General features: G+C 41.9%; 2 protein-coding genes across 5 annotated transcripts; both read left to right on the forward strand.

Annotated features, from left to right (window-relative positions):
- Positions 1–129: 129 nt before the first annotated feature.
- trappc6b (trafficking protein particle complex subunit 6B) lies at positions 130–3,568 on the forward strand. Its single transcript, XM_049023818.1, has 6 exons — positions 130–506; positions 682–749; positions 1,206–1,323; positions 2,452–2,535; positions 2,646–2,739; positions 2,972–3,568. Exons 1-6 carry the CDS (start codon positions 426–428, stop codon positions 3,001–3,003), a joined length of 477 nt encoding a protein of 158 aa, XP_048879775.1. The 5' UTR covers positions 130–425; the 3' UTR covers positions 3,004–3,568.
- Positions 3,569–4,794: 1,226 nt separating this feature from the next.
- tpx2 (TPX2 microtubule nucleation factor) lies at positions 4,795–12,633 on the forward strand. Of its 4 annotated transcripts, none has more exons than XM_049023729.1 (18): positions 4,795–5,005; positions 5,602–5,731; positions 5,835–5,978; positions 6,117–6,222; positions 6,363–6,452; positions 6,557–6,601; positions 7,274–7,390; positions 7,634–7,761; positions 7,994–8,148; positions 8,437–8,608; positions 8,688–8,826; positions 8,997–9,213; positions 9,319–9,414; positions 10,065–10,238; positions 10,995–11,141; positions 11,309–11,420; positions 11,645–11,811; positions 12,063–12,633. In XM_049023729.1, exons 1-18 carry the CDS (start codon positions 4,817–4,819, stop codon positions 12,171–12,173), a joined length of 2,439 nt encoding a protein of 812 aa, XP_048879686.1. In that variant the 5' UTR covers positions 4,795–4,816; the 3' UTR covers positions 12,174–12,633. The 4 variants fall into 4 exon arrangements, with proteins under 4 accessions (XP_048879686.1, XP_048879685.1, XP_048879687.1 ...); XM_049023728.1 differs by having other exon boundaries at positions 4,796–5,005; positions 11,624–11,811; XM_049023731.1 differs by lacking the exon at positions 4,795–5,005 and adding an exon at positions 5,339–5,359 and having other exon boundaries at positions 11,624–11,811.
- Positions 12,634–14,036: the final 1,403 nt, after the last annotated feature.

The raw sequence follows: 14,036 nt of genomic DNA on the forward strand, positions 1-14,036 counted from the left end.
CATTATATCATTTAGAGTGTTTTTCATGAAAGCGTCAGCTGTTTTTCACCTGAACGCAAAATGTGTGCAGTTTTTGTAATTACTTCAGGCACGACTGAGGACAACCGCGTGTTTCGCCTGTGAACAAAGTAGGACCCCTTCGTCGACGTAGGGTTTGTCGTCGGAATGAATGTGGAAGTGTTGTGGTTCTTGATGTGAAGCTTGATGTTTATATGTTTATCTTGATCATTTCAGCAGTTGTCGTTAGTTAAATTATTAAGCCAGCTATTTGTTGATTAATTAAAATTCTGCAGGCAGCAATGTTGGATATTAATTGATGAGAATCGCTGAATTGATCGCGCAGTAAATTAACGCATTGTAGCATATTTTGTGTCAATACTATCCTTTTTTGTAAATAGTGTCGGGAAAGGTTGCCGGTTTTGAGAATGGCGGACGAGGCTCTCTTTCAGTTTCTTCACAATGAGCTTATACAGTATGTTTACAAGTCAGCTGAACAGGGAGAAATGGTGAGATTTTCTTATATCCGGGAAAATTTAAGTATTCGCAATACTTATTTGGTCATTTCAGTCCAGCAGCTGGAATGTTTTTTGTAGTTTTTGGAAGTTAGCTTTATTTTATATGGTTGTATATCAACTTTACATATTGACGCTGAGTGCTATTTCTGGATTATTTCAACCCAAGGAAAATGGTCGATGCATCACCAAACTTGAAAACATGGGATTCCGCGTGGGTCAGGGATTAATCGAACGGTATGTCATAATGTTTTTTATACAGAAACTCGCATATTATCTTATGTTGACGAATATGACATTGGTTCTTTCTATTTTACTGTGCCTGCCCGAAATATTTTGGCTCTGTGTACAGTCTCGCGGATTTATCTGACTGAAATGTATCGTTTTTGCAGACAGTATGTCAGAATTTACAGTTGGAGATTCGACTAACTGCAGGAACATGTGTCAGGTTTAACACGTCACGTTCCAAGGAAATAGCTACCACAGCTGCTCGTAGAAGTTCGAGGAAAATAATTTTGTGACGCTTTAAAATTTGTGTTAGTTTCAGTGAAGATAAAGACTATAAACTGACGATATACAAATGGCCACACAGGATATTTAAGTCCTTGGATCATGATCAAATGTGTGCTGTTAAAACAAACACAATGAATGACAATGAGCCAAAGTTTTTTTATTCCTTTCATTTCTTTTCAGATTTACAAAAGATACTCCACGGTTTAAGGATGAACTGGATGTTATGAAGTTCATATGCAAAGACTTTTGGACCAGTGTTTTCAAAAAACAAATTGACAACTTACGAACAAACCACCAGGTTAGTCTTTAAATCTTATTGTTAATGATTTGATGTCCAAGCTCCAGTCTTATTTTTTTTTGTTGTCCTGAATATCAATTAATTTTTTGCCAATGAATGCTGTTATGTTTACTGATGTTGTCAGCATCATGATAAAGCAGATTGTGCTGAGTCCTGTACTATCACTTTTAGGCACATTTGCTTTTCATGATGCATCTTATTGATCAGGCAAAAATAGGTAATTATTGACCGTAATGTTGCAGTGAATAGTAGAGAAGCACAGATGTATTGGCCGTCTATTGGTATCGGTCAATGCAGCCACAATCGGCTATCGGCCTATGTTGGAAAAATAATCGAAAATTCCATTTAAAATGGTGACCCATATTGCTTTGCGTACCCATGTACTAAACTGTAGTCTGGATGCCAACCGAACTGCACATTAATCTGGACCCAGCCAATAATGCACCTTCTGAAACTATATGGTTAACATTAAAAGGTTTAATGTGGTTCGAAGTACAAAAATATACTGAAGAACCAAACTTTGCACACACGTAACTCATCATAATCCCCCACCATGACACAGATTTGAAATGATCAGTGAGTGTTAAACCAGTTTTTACGTTACGTTCACATATTTGTTATATATTTATGTCTGTATAGAAAATTGTTAGTTGTAAAGTTCATGAAATGCTGTCTTATTGAAAACTGTTTTGGACCATGTTCACCATTGAACAAAAAACTTTGAGAACCCCTGGTTTAAACCATAATACCATATTCCTTATAATAGTGTTGACCAAATTTTTTTTTAAAAAGCCCACATTCCTGATATGCTTTCAAACCGTAACTTGTTGGTAAGCTGGTGTGGGAATGTCTCCACTTGGGGTGACACATCATTAAAAAGTAAGGTAAATATTCAAATAGGAGAATACAGACTTTGGAACAGGTCTTGGCTCTTGTTTGGGTTATTCAGAGTGAAATAAAACATAGCACATTAGTTCATGCATATGGCATAGAAAAATGGTTGAAAAATATAAATGCAAATAACCCAGTCACCTGAATGTCTCTCATGAATTTTTTGTCAGTTTGGACAATGCAAAAGTATATAATGATGTCATATGAAAAGTAATAACACAAGTGTTTGTTTCATAGGGTATTTACGTACTGCAGGACAACAAATTCCGGTTGTTAACACAGCTCTCTGCAGGGAAGCAGTACCTAGAGCATGCTCCAAAGGTCAGTATAAGCCAGGTCACTTCGGCAAAGCAGAGAGTTACCAGTGTTTCTGTGCCAATTATCCTTGAGTATATTGACTGTGACTGGTTATTTGTGGTGTTTGCCTTCAGTACCTAGCATTCACCTGCGGACTGGTCCGAGGCGGGTTGTCCAACCTTGGTGTGAAGAGCATCGTCACTGCAGAGGTCTCAGTCATGCCTGCCTGTAAGTGGAACCTTGCAGTAGTCAGCTTGAGAATTAGTACAGCTGCATTCTGCAAGCTAAAGTGATGGGGACATATGCTCATATTTCATATTTGCAGAAAAGTAGCCGTTGACTACTGTCTGAATAATTTACATATTGATAAATTTACAGCATAGTTCTTTGCATGAAATAATTATCATAGGTGGCAGCAATGCAAGGTTTTGCTCTGATGCTTATTTCTTTTTTTTAACAGGTAAATTTCAAGTCATGATACAGAAGGTCTAGCTCCAGGAAGATTACCGGATGTTCTCTGAGTCCTCAAACCCCTACATGTACTTGAGTCTTATGTAATTACCTGTTTTTTGATTTTTTTAAATAAAAAGGGCTGGTTGCAGTGTGTAGGATAATTTAGTGTAGTTATCGTCCACTTGCCATTAGTAGCATCAGTGATATTTAGACCTTTAATCAAAAAAGCAGACAAGGGATCTTTGATTATCATCAACCTGTGATGTTCTTTTAATTCTCCCTTTTACGTCATATAATATTGTTAAGATTACAGATGTGAAGATGTGTCAGGCCATAAAGCAGGGGTGTCTAGCTCTGATTCTTGGAGCTGGAATCATGTGCATTTTGAAATGTATTTTTCTAAGTACCTGACTTAACCACGATAAACTGGGTAAAGTGACTCAAAAAGTTTCAGTATAAGAAAAAACAACAGTGCTATGACAACAAAAATTTCCTGTAATAGCTTACGAAAATCCATGTTTGTATATATGTCTGGGTTATTGTTTATTTCCTTGCATTGTAATGTCAAATTATAAAAACAGTAAAGAATTACATTATGAGAAAACTTGCAATCTGTCTAATATTTACCACCATCCACTATTGGCATTTAGCATACCATAGCTTGTATGTATTTAAAAAATATTTTATTTGATTAACAAATGAAAAAACTATTATGCAATCAATATTGATTAAGCATAAGGCAGCATACAGGGTGGGAAACTGTGTAAGGAAACTAAATATATTTGATTGTGAGAAAATAGTAATTATTTTTCGATGTATTCCCATGCAACATAGAATATATCAATGGTATGTTTTTGGATGTTTTGTTGAAAACAGAGTCAGGGTCGGTGAGAATGAAAACCAGATACAGTGTATTTACTTATGAGTTTATCTTCTGAAGTGCAACAGTCCATTGATTTGACTGTAAGCAAACCATTAAGCAAAACAGGACAAATGGGATGCTAAGAAGTGACAGAGGTCTAGCAATTAAAGAGTTAGAAAGGGAATAACTGCTTTTGCACCCATATGCACCCATATGCTTGTTTGTCTGTGTCACTGCTTTAAAAAACAACTTGCCATGCTCATGATATACCTAACTCATGGCTATTCCTGACAGTCAAATAATTATATGTGATTTAAAGCACACAAACAGCTTTATTTTAATGTCCTAGAACTGAAATGAGAAATGATAGCTCCATGCAAATGCTCAAACACTTTTCCTCAGTTAATTATATTTTCTATTGCCTGTCACCACTAAATTCAGAAGCATATGATTAAAACAATACACATACCTTTCCTTCGGTCTCTGTAGGAACATTGCTGACCAGGATTATCTGTTGTATTAAAGAAGTTCTAAATGTTCTCATGTTTGTCTACTCTTAAATTCAACGGTATAATATTTAAATTACAAATTTTTGAATATAAATCATTTTGGAAAAGCACTTTTTTTTCCAAACCAAAACTTCCCAATAAAAGGGGGGGGGGGGAAGAGCTGGGTGAGTTAAAGAATCATGCTGTAGAACGTTTATCAAACAAAAACCATTGATCTGAACATACTGCAAAGCTAAATGTCAGAAATCTAAGTTGGACCTGATAAGATTATTATTCTAATCCAACCTGGTAAGGAAATCCGTAACGTTTACATTAACGTAATTACAGTATAAACCTGAAAGCCTTCAATGTTAAGGGTGTATATCTAAGATGTTTGGAATTCCGGCAAATTTCAAACGAAATGCATCTTGGGTAACACGCAAACGAAACGCGCTACGTAGCGATATCTGTAGCCAATAAAAGGCGATGAAAATGTGGCGGGATGCAGGCGATAGGTTTGTTTGAAAAAGGGACACTTTCAAATCTCAAATCGCCCGTGGCTTCTAACTTACTTGTAGTTCAGTTTTGGTGGTGTTTGCGTTGTTGTGTTACTCGGTCAATACAGATATATTTTTATTTTTTCGGAACATTAAATCAGCTTTTTATAAGCGAGTTTTTTTTTTTTAAAAAGGTAAGTGTTATTTATTTACAGTCTTACGGAAAACGTTAGCTGATATGTCATATTTATGCGAATGTGATCCGTGTAACTATTGTCGGTTGTCGGTCTTTGGAAACGTTAAATATGTATCTTAATGCAATACTTGTTCGCCGCTAGGTATAGTAATGAGGTAATGGTTGTTTGCTAGTTAAATCTTTGCTATATTAATGAGTAAATTGTGCGTAAACATTCATTTTTGTTTTTGTGCAGCTATCATCAGTTGTATTAGTACATTAGTGTTTAGTGCTTTTCTGCAAATCGAACACAAGTTTTAGTCTAGTGCTTAGAGGTGTAAGTTGAGGAATGGGATGAAGTGGGTTGGTAAGAGTAAGTTAATATTTGTAGTTTATCGTTTGTGGTTGTGTTTCCGGAGCCGGGTTATTTAATACTATTTGTTGCCATTGTGGTTTTCTGTCTATGGAAGTGCAATGCAAAATGTAGAACGTTAAATGGGTACTGGCCTAAAATGTGGGCAAGAAGCATTTTGATTATCTAAAGGAATCGAGTGACCAGTGGTTTGTTAATTGTGAATTACTAGACTTGTGCATTCTGTGCTTTTATGCGTCCAGGCAGTAGACGTGCCCGCGGAGATGGACGCGCTACAGAGCCAGTCGGCCGATAAATACGAGTATGACGCACCGGCACACATCATAGACATGAAGGCACTTGAAAATGAGGATGGTGCCGATGAGTGGTTTGGTAAGCAATTATCAATGAGAGATCTGGATGTTTTACATATTATTCAGCACCAACGTATTTTATATAACTGATTTCATCAACGTATTTTAAATAACTGTTGCAGATCAGAAGTTTGACACAGCAACTGGAGGCCCAGATCAGCTCATAACACCTCACAAGTCTGAGAAACCTTTGGGAGGTTCAATCAAAGCAAATTTGCCCAGAGCTGTTGTGTCCCCTAGGAGGAAAACTGTGAATTCCGATACAGGTGATTTCCCAGCCTTTTTGGTTCGTCCATTGTTCTTGGTGTAAAATTTTGCTACAGAAATAGCTTGGGCCCATTGAAGCATCTCTTTATTGTAATTGTCCCTCATTTGGTTACAATGAACCTGGTTGTATGTTTCAGAGGCTGCTGCAGATGAGCATCCGGCCGCTTCTGATGTCCCTCCAAACATTGTTACATCATGGGGTAATGGCAAGGCTTCCGAGGCGAATCTGGCCCAACCACGCAGGTAGGTGCCCGTTGCCTTTGTCATGAAGCTGTTGACCTGGATCAGAATGGAAAGTGGTTTTTTTATTTTTTTTGGAAAATTTGTGAGGACAACCAAAAGTCAGACTTTCTGAGTGGTTACATGTGTGTGTCGTCCCCAAGGGTGTCGAAGCGCCGTGAGATGGCCTGGCGCGAGGAGAAAAGGAAGAATGCTGCAGCACCTGGCACACCACCTGTCAAAAAGCAGCGAAGGTAATGTGCATGACGTCAATGGAGATGTGGTCTGGTGCCATGAACAACATCTAGTCCAGGTTTCAAGTAATGGGGTTGCCATGTGAATGTGTTGCATTTTACAGGAGTGTGGCAGTAGTGCCTGTACGAAGAACGTTTCATCAGCGAAGGTAGAGGTGTGTCTGTATGTGTACCACACGGGGTGGTATCACGAATAACTGCAATTTAAGGCATAAGATAGTGGTGGGGCACTTTGTGGATGTATGTTCTCTGGTGGCTCACATGTTAGAATTTCACCCTATTGGTCACTGGTGTCCACTGCACAAGAGTTCATTTGTGGTGCTGTACTTTGTAATGTGTTGTACAGCTTGAGACTTTTTTTTTTAATCCTAGTATCGATGGCTATAATTGGAAATCATGAATGAAAATTGATTGGGTAGAGATGGCATCAGTTTTGAGCCTCTTTCAGGACACTTACCCAGTAGGCACAGTATGTGTGGAAGGACAACTCTGGAAAATGTTTGGACCTGGTTTTCAGGACAGTTTCCGAAGTTCATGTGTAAAGTCGACTTTGGGGTTATCGGACATTAAACGAAGATATGGCCAGTTAATGTCTCATTGAGCCAGCAAAGTAGAGGGTAATTAATCCAAATGTCTACCCCATGCACTTTGAGCGAAACTGTTCTCGACCTCACGGAGTCATCTGCAGGGGCCTATGTCCTGTATTTCCTGAGAGAGGCTTCCTGCTTTGGTTAAGCTGGTATAGCAAGGGGTTTGGGTAATTTGGCAAAGATGTCTGCCTAAGAGTATAATGCACTGATGGGTGGATTTGCTTGTTGCAGGAGCTCGTCCTCCCGGTCCCTGCGGCGTAGTGTGTCTTCTGTGCCTGGTGCTCGGAGGGTCCCTCAGGTGTCTAAAGCTCCGGGCAGGACTAAGCCTGCTGCATCCACGGCCATAAGGTGATTGTCCCTGTTAAGTTGGCATGGCTAGGCTGAGTTCATGGGTTCCTCTTTGAACAGAAAAGGCTGACTTGTGTTTCTCCGAGCCTATGCTCAGTCATAATTATTTTCGTCCTTGCTGCTTAAGATCACTGAGTTTCTGAGAGATGTTACATATTTTGAACTCCATGTTGGAATGTGATTTGCTGAGATCATGTGGATGATGAAGATTAGGGCGTCAGTTTCCATATGTATCCCATCCAGGAGGGCAGCATCTCAGAAACAGAAGAGCTCGGAGCAGCAGGAACTGGAGCACATTGCCGCTCTGCAGAAGGAGACCGCTGAGCACCGCAAGAAGAACGAAGCCAGCCTCAAGGCTGCTATGGCAGGAAGTAAGTCGTATCCCTTTTTCTTTTACATCATCTATTCTGATATAACATTGGTTAGACACCTACTAATTTTTCTTTCAGTGCTGGGTGGTTGGTTATACCTGACTTCAATTGATTTGGTCTTTCACGTCTAAATCTTACCTGTGACAAGCTCATTCTCCTCAAAATTAGGTGTGAAGATGAGCGCTTATGCAGTTTGTTCCCATCATTCCCCCCTTTACTGTTTCTTGCTTAGGCCAACCAGCAAAGAAGCCTGCTCTGTGCACCACAGTGCCAGTGGACTTTCACTTCCGCACCGATGAGAGGCTGAAGGTCTCAGAGACGCCCTCTGATGCCACCTACAAGACGGTGGACTTTGCAGCACAGCTCCGCAAACACCCTTCCTCCCCGGTATGTGGGCCTGTTTCTGCCACTCTACCAACTTATCCTTGCAACAGAAACGGTGGTTTTTGTTGCTTTAACACAAACCGCTCGGATACTGATTGATATCTGAGATGGATATGACCAATATCAACTTCAGAATGAATATGCCTACATTGGGAAGCTCTGTATCAAGAGTAAATGCATATGGTACGGTTTTAAGAGCTGTAAGCCTAATGACTAGGGTTTTAAAATGGTGCAGTTCGTGGCTCATTCTTCCTTGCTATGGAATAATGCAAAGTTCTTTCTCTACGCCAGGCAAAGGCTCTAAGGGGTACCACTGTGCCCAAACCCTTCAACCTGTCAGCTGGCACCAAGCGCAAGTTTGAGGAGGCCAAGCCCTTTGTGCCCATGGCCCAGATGATAGAACAGTTCCAGACACAAACCCCACCACGCTACCACCTGCGCAGCAGGCAGAGGGATGAGAAGGGTATGTTTCACTTGGATGGGACACTTGTAGGCCAGTCATACACTACACTGTAAAATTTAACTGAAGTTTCCGTTTCAAGGTCCATCACCAGTGAAGACGGAGAAGATGAAGATCACCAATCCACACACTCCACAGCTGATGACCAGGCAGAGAGGCCGTCCAGTGGCGGTGAAGAGTACTGCAGAGTTGGAGGCTGAGGAGTTGGAGAAACTCCAGCAGTAGGTCCCACCCCCCTCATGGCATTTTTACCTGCTCTGGGTTCCTTGCTGAACTGATAACCGTAACTACGGCTTGATATACTCCTTGCTCTAATCAATTCCACCATAATCGACCACCTTCAGGCCTGTCTCTTATCCCAAAACCCTTATTTTATGCTGTTCCTCTTTAGGTTTAAGTTCAAAGCCCTGGAGCTGAACAGGAAGATCCTCGAGTCTGCTTTGGTGCCAAAGAAGCCAGCCCCTCGGGATATTACACATCCGGAGGGCTTTGATCTGGAGATCGAGCGCAGGCTGCAGGCACGCCAGGCCAGTAAGAAGCAGGAGGAGCCTGTGGATCACACCTTCCACTCCAGGCCACTGCCTACCCGGATTCTCGAGGAGGTGGTGGTATGTACCAAGATCTCACCTGCCTGTTAATGTCTGCATATTTTGCATCTGCCTCAAACTGGCTTTTTTAAAATTTATTTTCCATGAATTACTTTTGCTTCCCAGGGGGTCCCTGAGAAGAAGGTGCTGAACCCAACTGTTCCTGAGTCTCCAGCCTTTGCTCTCAAGAATCGTGTTCGTGTGGAGCACAAAGTGGAGGAGGTCTGTCCATCCCGTTTTTTTTGGGGGGGGGGGGGGGGTTCTTGTGTCCCATCTTTGAATCTCTAGTGATGCGTATATTGTAATTATACAATATACATTATTATGCAATTACATTATACAAATTCATAATTGATTTTTGCCAACATGCACAGTTCTGTTTTACCATTATGTGATTTTATGAACTGAAATGAACATGATTTAGTGCTGCATCTGGTTTCAGAAGGGGGAGCCCTTTTCATATGTAACGGCTGATAAAGGGACGCTTCTGTTTTCCCAGTTATGTGCAGTGAGGGGAGCCCATTCCAGAATGAATTGGCAGGCTGCTTCTGTCTGCTGTGCTTGCCAGTGTTTCTTGCCAAGTGTTTTGGATGCCGGGGTTGTATCCAGACTAAGCTGTCACTGTCACGTTTGCATCAGGATGAAACATGTGTATTGGTTAAGACCGTGGTCTGCCTCTGAAGGACCAGCTTTGTTAGTCTTGAATGCTCCCTGACCTCTTCTGTAGGCATCTGTTAGAAGGATTTGTATGTTTTGGTCAGACCACGAAACATGAGATTCTGTGTCTGCCACGTAGAGCCTTGTGGGTGAAGTGCCGCTTTCATTCTGAGATGCACCATAAGTGCTACAAACTAACAGGTGTTTGTGCCCAGGTGAAGCCAGCCCCTCCAATCCGGGCCAACCCCGCCCCCCACTTCGGCCTGCCTTTCCAGCCAAAGCTGCAAGAGATGCGGCAGGTGGAGATGTGCCCCTTCTCCTTTGAGGCCCGTGAGCAGGAGCGCATAGCATTGAAGGAGAAGAGACTGGAGGAGCAGCGTCGTGAGGAGGTACTCTTCTTGAACTTATTAGGTTAGCCTGACAGGATTTCTATACACGCATCCATGCTTGCCAACTCCCTGTAGATAATACTTAAGCCTATTTCAACAGTTTTCCGTACGCATTTTCGGGCTGCGGATGGTCGTTTGCCTGGCAGCTTGTGGTCAAACTACATTTGGCTGCGGGTGCAGACGACTGCGATCGGTACATGCTTACAGCAGTGATATTCCCCCAGACCAGATGAAGGCATATGTAGTGCAACAAATGCAGGCAGTGTAGTGAAACAGGTCAAATTTTGCAAAAAGTTATTGGTCAAGACTTTGAGGGTATTACGCAATAAGGCATACCACTATATTTTGAAATCAGCTGGGATCCCACCCACTCAGGCAATTTTATTACCAGGATTTCATAATGCCGGAAAGTGCTGCTTTTTTAAAAAATTCTGTACACCTAGGTATAATGTCTGGACAGTATGGGGAGAAATTAGATATGCGGGGACTCTCCTCATGCAGCTACTACAACAACTGTTCTTCGACTCTGCTGATCTGTGAAAATTGATGCTGCTAACCTACTGGAAATGCTAAATTGCTTATCTTGCACATAAGCAGTCGATGCATGTGGCCATGCAAGGTTTCCACTAGGGCTACACATACTGACTGCAGCTGTCTACAGCCAACCCCTGATGAAATTTACATCATGTCCCCTCAACCGAAAGTACACGTGGAATAGAATGAATCTGATTATGCTGCTGTTTGAAAACCTTGTAGGTCCGCAAGTTCAAGGCCCTGCCGCTGCCTGACTTCCATGAGGTGCACCTTCCTGAAAAAAAGGTCCTTGAGCCAACCAAAGCCGAGCCCTTCAGACTCCTCATTGATGAGCGTGGAGCTGCCAAGAGTGAGCGCTGGGAGCTAAAGGTGACTCGTGTCCCTCCATTTGAGTGACTATGAGGCTGCACATGCAATATTCTGTGAGGAGCAGGACTCCCACACGAGTTGGCCTCACTTAGTGACTCTTGACAATGGTGTTGGAGAACATCATGCTTAAAGATTTAGATGCTGAGCTGTACCTTTCCACCTTGCAGATGAAGGAGGAACTGAAGCAGCAAGCTGAGGCTGCCAACTTCAAGGCTCGTCCCAATGCAGTTGTCCATAAGGAGCCCTTTGTACCCAAGAAGGAGAATCGCCCAGCACTGGGTAAGTGTCCTGTAACCTGCATTAGCTGTTTGAGCGATTTTTAACATTTCCTGTTTGTTTGTTTGCTTTTGCACTGGTTGCTTGTCACAAGTGATCTATGCTGGGCTTCATTGTTGCGTCTAACTGGTTTTCGTTGGGTGTGTCTTCTTTCTCTGTCGCCCCCTGCCTTTATAATCTCCGCCCCTTAACTTTGGCCCCTTTAGACACCATTTCTCACTCTGCAGTGTCAGATGTGTTCCAGCTGAGTACAGAACGAAGGGCTAAAGAACGGCAGGAGTATGATCTTGCCATGTCTGAGAAAGAGGCTCAGCGGGCACGCATGGGGGAGCAGGAGAGAAAGGAGCGTGAGGAGAAAGAGAAGGAGGATATTGCTCGCCTCCGACACGAGCAGGTAATGTGGATCCTACCTAACTGTCAAGATGGGCACTTGGATCTTAATGTGTACTGTCCAATACTTGTGCAATATGCTGGTAATTCACCAGCTTTCTACATGGGAGTAGGAAGGACAAAATCCAGATAACCCTAAAAATTTGGCATCAGTCTGAATCTGTAACCAAATTTTTTCTGTAACACAATTTCCAATAACCATAGCATGGCTCCATCTCGGTAATATTTTAAAGTTTTTCCCTCTTCCCCTTCCAGGTTCACAAAGCGCAACCAATCAGGCGCTACAAACAGCTGGAGGTGAAGAAGAGTGAGGTCTCTCTTACGGTGCCTCAGTCTCCCAACTTCTCTGATCGCTTCCGTTTCTGACGTCCTTTAGACTGACATGCTGCCTTAGCGGCATGTCTAATGGAAAGGAGGGTTTTCCCCTGAGTATTAATTTTTAAAAAGAATGGAGTAGAGCAAATTTCCCCCAGTCTGGTCTAGGGGGGTCCACAGATGGTCCACGTTTTTGCTCCATCGCTTAGAGAGATCAAAAACATGGACCGGCTGTGGGTCCCCGAGGACTGGATGTGGGAAACACTGGAGTGCAGAGTTACTGCTGGAGCGCCAGCAGTTAGCACAGGAGCAGATCTCCAGTGCTGCCCTCTGCGGTGAATGGACATGGCCTGTTTTTGTATATACAATGCCTACTCTTCTCATATCCTGTTTACGTAAATGCTTGTTTCTGTTCTAAACTTTGTATATTTTACATCAAGTCTTATCCTGAAGAATAATTTATGTACGTTTCTTCCAGTCTGTTTGCAATAAAAGACCTTTAAAAACACAAGCCTTGTGTTTTTACTTAGCTTTTTTTTCTTCTCACCGTCATGCCACCCTCGTCCTTCCCTATTCTCAGGTTGGTACATCCTGTGCTGCGACCAAAAGGGTTTCCCCTTTCAGGCAGCGTGTGAACAATGCCAAGGGAAGGTTATTTCTGCAGTAGCATCGAGGGCCGGCTGCAGGCAGCCACAGCCAAGTTCAGTCCTGCGTTATAAGACTCATCTTTCTGTTCGGGCAGCTGCTGCTTTTTGTTTTGGGAGAAATAAGCTTGTGGCACTTTTACTGCCTGGGGGTGGGGATTGGCACCCCCTCTATACATTCATCTGCAAGTGGTTTTTTTTTTTTTTTTTTTTTTTTTTTTTTGTGGCTGACTTTCTATTCGGCTTATTTTAAACTGGTTGTTAATGATGGTACTTTGGTCACAATGACTTCTTATGTGATTCAACCACATACCAAATGGGGTGGTACTTCAGTGATTTTCAAATATCTAGGATTGACATTTTGAAAGTTTCACACAGAAATGTTAGCTTGCAGTATCTGCATGTTATGTCAGACTTAATTGGCTTGTCTGCCTGTCGGGTTTATCCACAAAGACACTTTCGGCTAAAGCATGTCAAATTATACTTTGTCATATGCATCTTTCACATCTGGAACAAATGCAGGGGAACTAAATTCTTGTATTTTCTTCCTATCTTTGATTCTATGATGAAATGGGGATACAGGAAGTTGTGTGTACGTGCAGCATTTCATTTTCAATCTGAACAGGAGTACTGTTGGTGTGGTTTACTGTGTCTGCTTTATGCGTTTCTCCTGTTCTTATGGAAATAGTATTTCTACTAAAGCCAAAAACTTGTGCCAGTTTACTGTATGCCTCTTCCTGCCAGTTCTGAAAAGTTCATGCTTAAATGTGACCCTATTTTGTCATCTGCCTCACCAGTAAAGAACATTTTTTTTTTTTTTTTTTTTTTTTAAAGCTCAAGGTTTTTTTTTTATTTTTAAATCAAATATTCAAGAGTATATGCTGTGTTGCCTTTGAAGTCTATCTCTCCACGAAGCTGACAAACTTTACCGTGTTCAAGAAGCCCTCCTGAGCTACAGGTACACATGTTTTCATTAATCATTGTACTCCCTGCTAAGGGCAAGAGTTCCGACCTGAACTAAAATAGGACCTAGAAAAACAGCCTGTGTAGCAGTGACCCTCTTAGTTGTCCCCCTCCTCTCTCTGTTTTTCCCCCTATTGTATTCCTATGATCAGGGAGATATAAACACCAGCCCACAATCCCCCCATTAGTGGTAAAATCCTAGCTCCTACGTCCTCCATCCAAACACGGGAGTGTTTTTGTGTGTTCAATGGAGAGGAATGGAAAAAACTATCTGTCCCCTCCTCTTCCAAGCAGGCATGACATTCAT

The sequence above is a fragment of the Brienomyrus brachyistius genome, chromosome 8 (assembly GCF_023856365.1).
Source record: "Brienomyrus brachyistius isolate T26 chromosome 8, BBRACH_0.4, whole genome shotgun sequence".
Classification (NCBI taxonomy): domain Eukaryota; kingdom Metazoa; phylum Chordata; class Actinopteri; order Osteoglossiformes; family Mormyridae; genus Brienomyrus; species Brienomyrus brachyistius.